The sequence below is a fragment of the Schistocerca americana genome, chromosome 7 (genome assembly GCF_021461395.2).
Source record: "Schistocerca americana isolate TAMUIC-IGC-003095 chromosome 7, iqSchAmer2.1, whole genome shotgun sequence".
Lineage (NCBI taxonomy): Eukaryota > Metazoa > Arthropoda > Insecta > Orthoptera > Acrididae > Schistocerca > Schistocerca americana.
Window position 1 is genome coordinate 425,881,382 of NC_060125.1, and position 15,869 is coordinate 425,897,250.

The 15,869-nt window shown below is 41.3% G+C and overlaps 1 protein-coding gene across 1 annotated transcript in view; it reads left to right on the forward strand.

Moving 5' to 3' along the window:
- Window positions 1–15,869, forward strand: part of LOC124622497 (sialin-like) — a 117,559-nt gene that overhangs the window by 70,145 nt on the left and 31,545 nt on the right. The window contains exon 5 of the mRNA XM_047148214.1: window positions 4,255–4,502. Within this exon, the coding sequence (XP_047004170.1) occupies window positions 4,255–4,502 (248 nt within the window). The remainder of the gene's footprint in view (window positions 1–4,254; window positions 4,503–15,869) is intronic.

Here is a 15,869-nt window from a genome sequence, read left to right on the forward strand (position 1 = left end):
TAGAAGTCTAATATTCCACCTCGTTACCTTCACGAAAAGTTAGGGTTCACACCAGGCGCACGCCTGCTAACCCGACAAAGTCCCGTGATACCATACAACACGAAAGTTTCTAAGTCGTTTCTCTTCCTAGCTGCCTAAAGACCGACCGTCCGCTTTCACGTCTCCACCAGCACTGACCTCGAAGCCGTCCATCTGATTGGCTACAATTTATTCTACATTACTTTACATTTTAACATATTTAAATAATCAAAGCTTGACCACTGTCACGTTCTAAATAAAGTAAAATTAATATCTATTGCATAACAAACGTTAAATTCTTTTACATAAAACCAATACTATTTCCTTCTTAGCGTTGAATGTCACGGCCAGTAGCCTTGCACCAACGTGCTTTCTGATAAATAAAGAATAAAAGTAACTATTATGCACTAAAATTTACAACACATGTTCTATTACCTAATGCTTCAATAAGGTGTCATGCTGTCATCGTTCAATGTGTTTTGTGTGGAGGAAATGATGATCTGATGCTTAAATGAAAATATAGATAATTTAAATTTACTATATCGTTTAAACAAATAAAGTTACGGAGTTGATATTTACAACATTTGTCATTCTGATGATGCCCTTCTATTTTAAATGTCGATCGTTAGGATTGACCAAAGCGTTCAGATTTTAGCATTCAGGTCTTTGTTACAAAACTTGTTAATTTCACTTTAACAGTAAATCCTAAACTATTATGGATATGATCAATATTCAAGTTTTATTGGGCTCACCATGAATATTTATGGAGGATGGCAGATTAAAATACTGTGGCTTGTTCCCTGCAGTACTACAGAATTAAATAGTTTTCATAAATGTTTCCCTTTATGGCCGACCTTAGGTCCGCCATTTTAACACTGCTACGTCTCTTTGGCCACAAAAGTCTTCTACTGGGTTTCCCTATGACGTAGGTTCTCGTCTGTCTCACTCGCACACTGCAGCGCTTAGGCCTCAATAGACAATAGACGCCTGTGGACGTCCCCATCTCGTGGTGAATTGGCGCCCTTTGTGGCACGCGGTCATGGACGATAGGGTTCGTTTCACAATTCCTGTAGGATGACCCTTTCGGCCATATACTTAAATGAGACCGCAATGCTCACAGTGTGCATAGCAGAGAAAAATCAGAGAAATGTAAAACAAAATGCTAGAAAAAGAGAAAAGTGTGTAGAGATGAACGTGAGGAAGTCCTTTGAGAGAAACAGCCCAGAAAATCCACAGGAAGCTGTACAATGAAGAAGACATGGGAACTAACCGGCCAGTGCATGCAACACATGAACATCTGTGCGACATAGGGGCGATATCAAGTGACCAACTTGCAGGGGCGAGTAGCGACGTTTCCTCGCCTAATAAGACCGCATTTTTACCATCTAACGGAGGCCTGTTGTGGACGCGGGCTCTACAATGCCCATAAAATGCGCTTCCTCAAAACTTCGGCATTGTGTAGAACACTCTGACTAAAACTCCTTAGAAAGTCTCTGATCACTAATCTGTCGAAGATGTGCGGAATACAGTAAACTATTTTCATACAGCTGCTAGATTATACTTGAAGAGTGTTAACTCCGCACAGTGTTTTCGAATACGAATTGGACTGAAACAGGAATGTACTCCGATCACAGTTTCGACTCCACTTGTTGTGGCAGTGCATAACCAGCAAAAACGATCCATCGGTTACGACAATAAACAGCACAGATAAACTTCTTGCCTTAAGACTGATCTTGTAAGTTGTTTTAGTCAGAGTATACTACCCAATTCCGAACTGACGAGGAGGAGCATTTTTATGGACCTACAAAAACCCCAAATGACTGCACAGCGTGCATAGATAGAAATAATTATGCAAAATCCGCCTCGATTGCACAAACTACCTCGTGTTTACCTAGGTTTCAGCGTGGGTAACCACGTCTTCTTCAGAACAAATATAAAACAGCTTGCCTAAATAGGCATAGTGAAAGGCTAAAATCAACACCTACAGCGACAAGGCCCCATAAAATTTTTTACAAATACACGGTACATGTGTACCAAGTCAAAAATATTACTTATCTCAACCCTGTGTGTGCTGCTTCGCCCCAGCCAACGTACGATGGTCACAGGCTCTCCACCGAACTCAGCCTGGAGAGCCTGTGACCATCGTACGTTGGCTGGGGCGAGGCAGCACACACAGGGTTGAGATAAGTAATAATTTTGACTTGGTACACATGTACCGTGTATTTGTAAAAAATTTTATGGGGCCTTGTCGCTGTAGGTGTTGATTTTAGCCCTTGACTATGCCTATTTAGGCAAGCTGTTTTTATATTTGTTCTGAAGAAGACGTCGTTACCCACGCTGAAACCTAGGTAAACACCAGGTAGTTTGTGCAATCGAGGCGGATTTTTCATAATCATTCCGATACTTACGATTGCTGACGCGCTGCAATGCTGAAAGTGCATAGATAGCTTTATTTGATGTACTAACCTGACTGTATCGTCAGCCTTTGGGGTACGATCAAAATAATGGATTGTTTAATTAAGGCTCAGTATAATTTAGTACAACGTCTACATCTGCATCAAAATGATTATTCTCCAGTTCACTCTTAAGTGTCAGGTAGAGGGCTCACAAAACCACTTTCAAAGGATCTTGAATAGCACGTGGGAAAAATGAGTACCTAAATATATCTGCCCGAGGTCTGATTTTTCTTATTTTATTACATTGGACATTTCTTCCTAAGTAAGTGAGAGTCATCGTTTCGAATTCGGAGGAGAAAGTTGAAGATTGTAATATTGCGGAAGTATCCCGCCGGATGTTCTAAGTCAATCCTATCTGGTGAGGATCCCATAGGCACTGTAATACTCCGAAGAGGCAGATCAAGCCGGGTTAGGCAGTCTCTTTGGCAGATACGTTGCTTTATCTAAGTGTTCTGCCAATAAAACGTAGTCTTTGGTTCGCTGTCCTTTCAACGTTTTCTGTGTAATGGCTCCAGTTTAAGTTATTGGCAGTGGTAGTTCCTAGGTATTTAACTGAACTGGCAACCTTTAAATTTGTGAAATTTTTCGTGTAACCGGATATAACCGTAATTTTTTTGTACCCATGTGGATGACCTTACACTTTTTAAAGTACTGAAGAAACTGCCACTTCTCGCACCACATCTTGTTTACATTATTTTGTAATTCATTTGGATCTTCCGATAAATTTGTTAGGCAGCAAATGACAGCACCCTATGCAATCCAAGAGGGCTGCTCAGACCGTCTATTAATTCGTTTAAAAACACCTGAGAGCCTATAACGGTACCTTCTAAAATCTCAAATATACCATTGGTTTTACTATATGATCCTTCGTCGGTTACTAGGATCTGTGAACTTTCCTACAGAAAATCACGAATCCAGTGGAGCAGTTAAGACTGTACTTCATAGGCAGGGAAACTGATTAGATGTGACCATCGGTGTCAAAAGTCTTCTGGGAATCTAGAAATATGAAATCACGTGAGATCCCCTAGCGGTATCACTCGTTACTTCGTGTGAATAAAGGGACTGTTATATTTCACATGAACGGTAATTTCTGAATCCGCGCTGCTCACGTATGAATAGATCGTTTTCTTCGAGGCATTTCGATAAGTTGGTACACAGTATATACTCCTAAATCCTACGCTATATGAATGTCAATGATTTCGGCCTTCAGTCTTATAAGAAACTTTAGCCTTAACGCCCGCTATAAACACTTGCACCTCCTAGTCTACACTTGATATATTGAGTTCTTCCCTGCATTGTACGAAATCTCAGATTTTATAACTAATTAAATTTGTCTGCCATACCAGTCTGAAATCAAGTTTTAGCTTAGAAGGACGTTTGATCTTCTAAGCTGTTGAACGAGTGGTCAATTCTAGACAACATTCTCCAGCACGACAACATATAAGATTTCATCATCAGTGGTGAGTGAAAAAGTGCTACTCTCTGAGTAATATCAGTGCATAAAGAAGTGAACTACATGTGGCTATAATCCCGTACACATGTTTTAGTTAGCGACGTAATCCGTGCAAAGTACACACAGTCAGAAAAAATATAAAATGTTATAAACATTATCAGAAATATTTCATGGACGTATAGAGATAACTCACTGCTAATCGAACATTAAGATTTTTATCAGCATTGTTTAACTGTCTCAGTAATATATCCTATCTCAGTTTACTATCATTTCCATCGTGATTCGTAAATGGAAGATGTAAACTAATCATTTCCTATTCTGTTGCAGCAAACTACTTAGGTACCGTGCTTTCTATGGCTTCGTCAGGAACAATGGTGAAGAATTTGGGATGGAGTTCCGTCTTCTACATATATGGTGGTATAACGACATTTTTAATTCTCCCCTGGGTTTACTTTGTATATGACGACCCAGAATCTCATCCCAGGGTCTCAGAGAAGGAGAAGACATACATAATAGAAAATACGAAACGCAATCGTATAGAAAGCAGTGACAAGGATCCTGACGCACATGATAAGGTATAGTATAAAAAAGTTTTTTTAAGTAATTAATTGTTGTATCTCTTATCACTCAATCGACGAATATGTTATGAGCACGCACTTAAATATGCGTTGCTCCACTTGCCGCAGGAGCCGGCCGTTGTGGCCGAGCGGTTCTAGGCGCCTCAGTCCGGTTCCGCGCTGCTATTAGGTCGCAGGTTCGAATCTTGCCTCGCGCATCGATGTGTGTTATGTCCTTACGTTAGTTAGGTTTAAGTAGCCCGTAAGTCTAGGGGACTGATGACGTCAGATGTTAAGTCCCATAGTGCTTAGAGCCATTTGAACCATTTTTGAACTAGCCGCAGGAAAACTACAGTTTGTTTCAGTATGTGTTCCATTAGTTCCGATATATGACAACGAATAAGTAACACCAAATATCTAGACATAAGTAATCTAATTTCCATAATTACAAGCAAGTAGTCATATTCTAAGTGGGTGCTCAGTGACAAGTAAGATCTGATTAATCTGGGAACCAGGATAGCAAATAGCGTGCAACATACTGTTCTTCATCTCCGTGACCATCTGTTACAAATAGTTGTCCTACTGGTAAGAGAGCATGAAAGATATTGAAGTACAAGGTGTGGACAAAAATATGAAACACCAAAAACTCAACTCATTACCATGCCCAATACTTTGCAGAAAATCCCTTGACATTCAAACCAGTTTCCAGCCGTGTCTGATTGCATAAATTCAAGTCCTGTATGGTTTTCAAGGGAATTTTATACCATTCTTCCTCCAAAATAGTGACAAGTTAAGGTAACGATGGTGGTGGTGGATAGCGATTACGCATCCTTCTCTCCAAAGTAGTCCACAAAGGCTCAAAACACATTTAATATCTGGCGAGTGTTGTGGCATTAGAGATGCGACAGTTCGTCCTCGCTCTCACAAAACCAGTCCTGGACGATGCGAGCTGTGTGAACAGGGGCGTCACCATTTGGAAACGAACGTTGTACCATGAGGTGGGCCTGACCAGTCAAAATGGCCACATTATCCTTAGCAGTAAAGTGGTCTTGCAGAGTGACAATGAGATCATTTAGAATACCGCGGTATGGTTTCCTAAATCATCACCGAACCCGCCGTGTTTCACTCTTAGGACGTAAACTCCGCCAAAAGGTGGAATCAGTGTGAGACGAGATTCACCCGAGCAAATGACATTCTTCCATTGCCCCATAGTCCACTTCGTTTTCGGTCGGCCGTGGTGGCCGAGCGGCTCTAGGCGCTTCAGTCCGGAACCGCGCGACCGCTACGGTCGCAGGTTCGAATCCTGCCTGGGGCATGGATGTGTGTGATGTCCTTAGGTTAGTTAGGTTTAAGTAGTTCTAAGTTATACGGAACTGATGACCTCTTTTCAACCATTTATTTTTTTTATTTTTGTGTGTGTGTGTGTGTGTGTGTGTGTGTGTGTGTGTGTGTGTGAAATCTTATGGGACTTAACTGCTAAGGTCATCAGTCCCTAAGCTTACACACTACTCAACCTAAGTTATACTAAGGACAAACACACACACCCATGCCCGAGGGAGGACTCGAACCTCCGCCGGGACCAGCCGCACAGTCCGTGACTGCAACACCTGAGACCGCTCGGCTAATCCCGCGCGGCTATGATGTTCTTCTGCTTTCTCTGTTATGTGTTATAAATCTTCCATACAGTGCCCCTTGAAACACCAAACACTTCGGCTACCTCGGTTGCAGCAGCACCCAGCATACGAGCACGCCCACGTTCGAATTCACTTGATTTCGACATAACACACTCACAACTACACAAAACAGTGTTCTGATCACGACTGGCATATGCATCGTGTTGAGGACACTGCACAGGTGCCGTTAATGGTTTAACGCAGTCCGCAGGCTTGGCTAACATCTGCATTTATCTACAAGCATGTATTTCTTGCGGTGTTTTCATGTCTATGTCCAACCATTATAGTTTACATAGCGTACGTCGTGTTCCATGGATCCCGCGTAGAGAAATCTCTGGGACATACAATTAAGTCAAGAAAGTAAATTTTATATATGTGCAACACAATATATGAGTTAACATTATGAAATATAAGCATGTTGCAACGACTATATTAGTGACGAAATAACATACAACATTGCTTCTAACAGTTTCTGTGAAAATACTCATTATACCTGTAGTTCACGGAACTGCCCACAGCAATATCTTTAATTCTGTCTAAAACACGACTATACCATTCAAAACACATTTAATATACTCTAGCAGGTTGTTGACTACATGTGTATCCTCTTTGATAGAAGCTGTTTTTGGGCCTAGTATTACGTTCCAGTTTTGCCCACCGTTTTTTATGAGGAAAGGAAGAAACGGTGATAACGTCAAAAGACATTGATGACTGTATGTCTCCTAAAATAGTTGTCAGAATTCCTAAGGTTTTTTCTTCTTTCTAGTTTTTAAGAACTAACAGCAGTTTGTTTCATACTATATTCTTTTAATTAGATAAGATGAAAACTATCTCTGATATCATAATACTTACGTTTCTCTAGGAGAATAGTGTGAAATTCTCAATAGAATACTTTTGACGAGCGACAAAAGCATTTCATTCTGCATTAAACAGTGCATAGTCGACGACTAAATAACTTTACGTGTCATTATTGTCGTCTCATTCAAGGAGTGACCAGTAAAATGAATCAGAAAACGGAGGACAAATGTGAAAATTGTTTCTCCGAGTTTTCAGTGTAGTACAAGCACTTAGTTGCGGCAAAGAAGAGATATTAGGTGGAAAGACGATTCAATGTTTTCCTCGAAAGACAATCCCAATCTGCAGGGCTTCCTGCAATTAACTTCTCTGATTTGATGCTTATCTCAGTAGGAAAACAGAATCACGACATGTCACTATCGGAAACCAAATTTTTCTTAATTCGTTTCACTGATTCACCAAACTCTTTAGCTGAAGTACGTTGATATTCGGTTACGAAACATATTATGTTCTAGAATTAATGCACTTGTTTTTACATTTTCTCAAATCACTGACAGTAATGCCGACAGTGTTTGAAATCTACACGAAATAAACTTAAACTCTGAAGATTAAGATTAGTTTTAGGTTTAAAATGGCCATAAAATTAGAGCCAAAGAAGAGTTAGTTATTAATATGTTGTATTTCGTAGATAACGTCTCAATAAAAAATGTTTTTGTTTTAAGGTCGAAAACAGCTTTCGCAAACAGAGCGACCATGAGATTATCTGACGGACATGTCTGGCACCCTTGAAAAGCTAATCATGGTACACAAGCGGCAACTTACGTAACAGTTACCTTGGATAAGAACATGGTGTTTTGTATGTGATTATCTCGCTCTTCAATTTAGATAACGCAAAATATATTCATTACAAATGATAAAATGTATCAGCAGATAAATACCTCTACAGGGTGTGTCATTTATTTATGATATCGCAGCTAAGCGAGGAGCGTAATCTTATCCATTTTGAAAAGACGTGAAAGCTGAGAGTAAGCAGTGGTAAAAGGAACATTCAGCCTCTGTCATTGTAAATTAATAGCTGTATATTCACCACACTACATGTTCCAGTAGATTACCTCATCAGGTGTGGTAATGTGAGTGGTGAAATTTTCCCGGTGATCTGAACGGTCGATGACGTTTCGGGAGCGCAGACGGTCGTTGTTTCCCACCATTCACGATATTTCATAATGGCACGTGCCAGACATCTTCAGGTGAGCCAGCGAAGACTGAAATTAATCTGTTCCCATCCATGCACAACCAAGGTAACTCACAAGTTTTGGAACGGAACGCAAAAGGAAAACATACAAACTGTCTACGATGCGGCCATATTTTAGGCATACCAGAATGTGCCCATTAAATAGTACCTCACAAAACCAGTGACAACGCGAAATGGCCTCATGCAGCCGCGCTAACGTTGACAAGTTTTTCACGTTACCAAACCTGATGGCGGAAGCTGGCCTTCCAAAACAAAAAATATGGTCATAAATTAATTCACAATGGTAGCGGTTTAATATCCTTTCATCACGGATTATTTCAGTTTACTCGTCTCTGCACCTTAGTTTGTGAATCAACGTAAAAACTCACAACCGTGAGCCTTCCTCCCATTATATTATTCAAATCAACACTAAAGAGTCACGATATCAACAAGGTTATTGTTGGTGACAGGCTTTAAGCGGACTGAATTCTGCCACCACGAGCTCCGAATAATACATTCGAGACATTGCCGTCATTAAAAATCGAAATATATTAATTACCCTGTTGTTGATGATGTTGTTGTGGTCTTCAGTCCAAAGACTCGTTTGATGCAGCTCTCCATGCTATTATATCCTGTGCAAGCCTCTTTATCTCCGAGTAACTACTGCAACATACCTCCGTCTGAATCTGATTACTGCATTCATCTCTAGGTCTTCCTCTACGATTTTTATCCTCCACACTTTCCTCCAGTACTAAATTGGTGATCCCTTGAGCATCAGAATGTGTCCTATCAACTGATCCCTTCTTCTAGTCAGGTTTTACCACAAATTTCTCTTCTCCCCAATTCTTTTCAGTACTTTCTCATTAGTTACGTGATCTACCCGTCTGATCTACAGCATTTTTCTGCAATACTACAGTTCAAAAACTTTTATTCTGTTCTTGTCTAAACTGTCAATGTTGCGCTACCATACATGGCTATAATCCATACAAATATATTCGAAAAGGACTTCCTGACACTTAAATCTACACTCCATGTTAACAAATTTCTCTTCTTCAGAAACACTTTTTCTTCCCATTGCTAGTCTATATTTTATATCCTCCCTATTTCGACCATGATCAGCTATTTTTCTTCCCAACTAGTAAAACTTACTTACTACTTTAAGAGTCTCATTTCCTAACCTAATTCCCTCAGTATCACCTGATTTAATTTGACTACATTCCATTATCCTTGCTTTGTTTTTGTTGATGTTCATCTTATATGCTCCTTTCAAGATACTGTCCACTCCGTTCAACTGCTCTTCCAGGTCCTCTGCTGTTTCTGACAGAATTACAATTTCATCGGCAAGTTTTTATTTCTTCTCCCTGGGCTTTAATTCCTACTCCAATTTTTTCTTTTGTTTCCTTTACTGCTTGCTCAGCATACAGATTGAATAACTCGGGGATACGCTACAACCCTGTCTGATTCCTTGCTCAACAACTGTTTCCATTCAAAGTCCTTCGACTCTTTATAACTGACATCTGGTTTCTGTACAAATTGTAAATAGCCTTTCGCTCCCTGTATTTTACCCCTGCCACCCTCAGAATTTGAAAGAGAGTATTCCAGTCAACACTGTCGAAAACTTTCTCTAAGTCTACAAATGCTATAAATGTAGGTTTGTCTTTCCTTAACCTATTACCTCAATATTGCCTCAAGCGTTCCAACATTTCTACGGAATCCAAACTGATCCTCCCCGAGGTCGGCCTCTACCAGTTTCTCCATTCTTCTGTAAAGGATTCGTGTTAGTATTTTGCAACCGTGACTTATCAAGCTGATAGTTCATCAATTTTCACACGTGTCAGCACCTGCTTTCTTTGGAATTGGGATTATTATGTTCTTCTTGAAGTCTAAGGGAATTTCGCCTTTCTGATACATACTACGCTACCAGATACAAGTCCCTACGTCGCGAAAACAAACACATTTGCAGGAAGAAATGATAGAGAAGTCATAATACTATGTGAGAGAGACTGCATTCCGCTATGAACACTGTCTCGGGCGGTTTAAAACACTTTTCCCGAAATTTTGCAATGCCAGATCTTCTGGAGAGGTGAACCAAATGTGTTACAAATCAGATACATTTCTACGGAACAGGGTGAAATCTTGTTTCACGACATCAGTAGTAGTAAGCACGACTTTTATGAGATTTGTGTTTTAAACAGAATCGACATCACTCCGACGGCGGCCATTTGATGTGGCCATTCTAGCGGGTGTCGTGGAAGATAATGAAAACGAAGTTTCATGCAAATGTTACTCTCTTTTATTGGAATGATTGGGTTTACGCACAGACAGTAATCGTACTGGATGAAACGTACTCCGTCAGTACAAAAAGTTTCGATACTGGATTTATAAGAAATAGAGAAAAATTAAGACGGCGATTTTAACGCTTCAGGTGTTCTACATAACGTCTCACCCCTTCCCTCTCTCCCACCCACCTGAATACATTGCACAGAAAGAATCGTGTGAAACTGTCAGAAAAGTCCTTGTTTGGGATGTTGCTCAATCCTCGCATCACATTGGCTTAAATGTCGATTATGTCGACAAAACGTTAACGCTTCAGGTGAATTTCTGTACTTTGACGTATGTTCGTACTGGTAACACTAAGTATCCCGCCGTAATGACTCCTGTCTAGGAAAGAACTGCTCACGTTTTGCGTTTCGAGCAAGTCGGGGCAGGCGTCCACGCATCGTTGTTTTAATTCGGGAGTCAAGGTGTGCGTGACAAACTTTGCACACACTTTTATTTTTTTTTCTAACTATTTTCAACGCTTATTTACAGTTGTTACTCCACTGAGATTTGTGACACAACAACATGGACACACTACGGTCGCATGTCCACTAATAAGCAGTGCCCTCTCACAACTGAGTGGCCCTGCGTACTGTACATCTGTTGTTCACATTTGTTAATTCAGGCTGCCACCGTAGTTACTGCGCTGACGTCACCTATACGCCAGCAATAAAAGCAGTCCCGAAACTTTTTACACAGGCTGTGAATTTCGACTCTACACCGCTACTGAAGATGCACCGCAGGTCAGACTGACGACGTCCTCAAGCTCCTCAGTACGCTGCTCAGCTCCAGTTATCCGAGGTTTGGGGACCGTAAATACATTCAGAAGCACGGCCTGGCCATGGGGTGCCCGTTGTCGTATTGCATTGCTAATATACTCTGAAGCGCCAAAGAAACTGGTACAGGCATGCGTATTCAAATACAGACATATGTAAACAGGCAGAATACGGCGCTGCCGAAGGCAACACCTGTACTAGACAACAAGTGTCTGGCACAGTTGTTAGATCGGTTACTGCTGCTATAATGGCAGGTTATCAAGATTTAAGGGAGTTTGAACGTGGTGTTATATACGGCGCACGAGCGATGAGACACAGCATCTCCGAGGTAGCGATGAAGTGGGGATTTTCCCGTACGACCTTTTCACGAATGTACCGTGAATATCAGGAATCCGCTAAAACATGAAATCTCCGTCATCGCTACGGCCGGAAAAAGATCCTGTAAGACTGAAGAGAATCGTTCAACGTGACAGAAGTACAACCCTTCCGAAAATTTCTGCAGATGTCAGTGCTTGGCCATCAACAAGTGTCAGTGTGCTACGCATTCAACTGAACATAATCGATATGGGCTTTCGGAGCCTAAGGCCCACTCGTGTATCCCTGATGACTGCACGAGACCAAACTTTGCGCCTCTCCTGGGCCCAGCAACACCGACGTTGGACTGTTGATGACTGGACACATGTTGCCTTGTCGGACGAGTCTCGTTTCAGATTGTATCGGGCGGATGGACGTGTACGTATACGGAGACAACCTCATAAATCCGTGGAACCTGCATTTCAGCAGGGGACTCTTCAAGCTGGTGGTGGCTCAGTAATTGTGTGGACCGAGTGCAGTTGGACTGATATGGGACCGCTGATACGTCTAGATACGAGTGTGACAGCTGACAAGCACGTAAGCATCCTGTCAGACCACCTGCATCCATCCATGTCCATTGTGCATTCCTACGGACTTGGGCAATTCCAGCAGGACAATATGACACCCCAAACGCCCAGAATTGCTTTAGAGTGGTTCCACGAGCACTCTACTGAGTCTAAACACTTTCGATAGCCAGAAAACTCCCCAGACATGAGTATTATTGAGCATATCTGGGATGCCTTGCAATGTGTTGTTCAGAAGAGATCTCCACCCCTCGTACTCTTACGGATTTACGGACAGCCCTGCAGGATTCATGGCGTCAGTTCCCTCCAACACTACTTCAGACATTAGTCGAGTCCATGCCACGTCGTATAGCTGCACTTCTGCGTGCTCGGGGCGCCCTACACGATATTAGGCAGGTGTACCAGTTTCTTTGGCTCTTCAGTGTATTTATGACTAAGTTTGAAATGATATTTGTGCTCTGCTTCTAACCTATGCTAGTGGAGTTGTAATATGGTGCAGATACGACATATTTCTACTGTACAACAGTACTAATGTGGAATGCTGTGATTTTGTTGATAAAGTGAATGCTATACGGGAGAGGACAGTTTACCAAGAAACACAGTGAAGGAGGATTACTACTTTATCTAGATCTAAAAGTTTCCTTTCACTTCAACCATCACTACAGCAAAAATCTACTAATACCAGTATTGCTGCCCCCTGTTTTGATCACAACCGTGGTAGATTCTTCCAAAACGACGGTGAGGGGCCTGAAGGTGGCGTAGCTAAACGCTTGCCAAATAAAATAAGGTTGGAAACTTGACGGCTGAAAGATGTTTCATTTGACATCCTTTAATCACTCGTATCACTCGAAGAGAAAGAAAGAATTAAGGGGGCTTGTGTTCAAATTCCGTGCCCTAGACTTGAGGCCATTTTACTTCCCACTGCTAAAAAGAAGAGCTACGGTACTGGTCGAAGCTGAGCAGTGCCTGAAAACCGAATCTGGATTACTGCGCGAGGCGTCCGCAACATTATACGTGTCAGCACTATGCAGGGTCCTCTTCCTTACTGCGATAACATACATCATTCTCACATAGCACACAGGCGATATACCAAATCACGAAGGACAACAAAATCTGTAACTCGTATGCCCGACTAAATCAATCACACACACTATCACTTCAACTGGCATGTAATCTCTCGCCTAGCGGAGATTTCGTTTCGGCAGTTAACCCGCGTCGGTTGTTACGTACTGTATGGTCGGTGGGTGACAGTGCTGTGTCGTTTGATGCATACCATTCACAGAATGCTGTGTTTGCCTAGACTATTAACAACGCTAGCTGTTTTCGACATTTCGCCGTTTTCCTGTGTTGTCATTAAAATTGATAAAAAAACTATTAACAACGCTAGCTGTTTTCGACATTTCGCCGTTTTCCTGTGTTGTCATTAAAATTGATAAAAAATATGTGTGAAAAGTGATGGAACTTAACTGCTAAGATCATCAGTCCCTAAGCTTACACACCACTTAACCTAAATTATCCTAAGGACAAACACACACCTATGCCCGAGGGAGGACTCGATCCTCCGCCGGGACCAGCCGCACAATAAAACTGATAGACTTTAACCATTCAATCTCTTAAACATTGTACAAGTGAAATCTTTGAATATACCAATACACAAACGTCTGAGGCAGTCAAACATTGATCGATTGCTTTATTTCCTTTGTCCATCACACTCGAATGTGCACAGGCAACTGAACTACTAGGCTACTGACCATGAAGTTCTTTCACAATGATTTGCTGCAAATCTAAATCTATTAATGCATGAATGTCCCGTAGGATCTCGTCAGGGAGCTATGGAGTCTTCCGCTTACATTGTCAGTATATTTACTCCTCGATATTAGTCAAGGCAAACAGTTAAGTTGTAATTGAACTGTAAACAGCCCGAAGGTTGATTTGAACACAACGGTACGTTACTGTGCATGGTCCTATTGGAGGTGGTAAGTGTGTGGCTTCCTCCGTCCACTAAACACTCAGCCACCCAGTTGCAGGGAAACCAGCAGTTTAATGTGAACTCCAATCCACGGTACAATTAAGCATTCTTCACATTAATAAATGCTGTCATAAATGAAAAAAATGATAAATTACAGATTAAATTCCTAGAACTGACCAGGAAACGACTTCACCACTTCTGACCCCACAATGTAGTACTTCAGCACTTTGCCACCAAAACGCACTGCGACCAGTATAAAAAATATAAAAGTAAGTTCGTCCGTGGTTGCAAACTCATTACTTTATTTCTGTTTGAAAATTTCTGCTAAGTTATCAACAGTAATGACAAGATATTGAAATACGCCATAAATTCAAATCTGAATTAAAAACGTAACTTATTTGCCCAATTATTATGTAGTCTGATAGAACATTAGCATTCTCGACTTACAAACGTTTGTTGTCTGTGTAGAGGGGTCGTTAGGAAGCCTTATTCATTCCCTGTGCTAATACATGACTCTCATTTACAAAATGATTAACCAAAACACTCATGCAACAGTTACTCGTGTAGTAGCAGATCAGAAGTGGATGTTGTTGTTTGGTCTACAGTCCGAAGACTGGTTTGATGCATTTCCTTTTCGAAATCCATTAGATTCAGTAACTCTTCATTTGCTACACGATCTACCTATCTAGTCTTCAGCATCAATGTAGAGCGACAATTGAAACGCTTTTACTCTCCTCTTGTCTGTAGCGTTTATCAGAGCGCTGCGGGCGCATGCCCTATCCGCTTGTTCACACAGCTGAAATGAGCGAGAGAAGGGGCGAAGAAACTTTACACTCCTTAGCGGATGTTGACGAAGATGAACAACAGTACCTCGCCTAGTTTTTCTTTACTGTTATTTTATCCCCCTCGCCTCATATGATGAGGGGCTGTCAGCGGTATAATATTCCGCTGCGTACCAGATAGTTGTTTAGAAAAATAACAATGACGTGAAACAAACATTAACAAAGGTGAAAAGTTGACTGATGGTTTTGAAAATGATAAAAACGGTGAATTTTGTTAGCGTCTGCATAAAAAACATTGATACTGTTGTCCTCTTTTTTAAAAATTAAAATCAGAGGACTAAAAGCTAGAAAACAAAAATACGAGTACGTGCTGAAAAGTAATGCCTCCAAATTTTATATGCGAAAAACAAACTTTATAAACACTCTCCACCTTAATTCTTGTTGAAAATAAGGAATTTGTGGTAAGTTCTTATGGGACAAAACTGCTGAGGTCATCGGTCCCTAGGCTTACACATTACTTAAACTAACTCACACACATGCCCAAGGGAACTCGAACCTCCGATGGGAAGAGCCGCGCGCAACATGGCAACTTGCCTAAGACCGCGTCGCTACCCCGAGCGGCCTTATTTCTTTTTTGTACGTATTTTTTTCTCAACATCGTCACCCAAGTGACGAACAAGTTTCTCCCAACGAATGACCTGTTTGTGGATACGGTCACTGACTCTGCTGACAGAGCCACAACCCCACCCCTTCTTACACCGCTATATCACTATCAAAGCTAAGTCCTCCAAGGTGTTCTTTAAGTTTTGAAAGCAGATGAAAATCAGCTGGAGCTAATACGGAACTGTATGGAGTATGATAGATGACAGTGAAGTCAATGCGACCCACTGCTACAGATGCAGCAGCGCTCGTGTGTGGTCTGTCATTGTCATGCTGAAGGATAGGATGCTCCAAGTATGGAC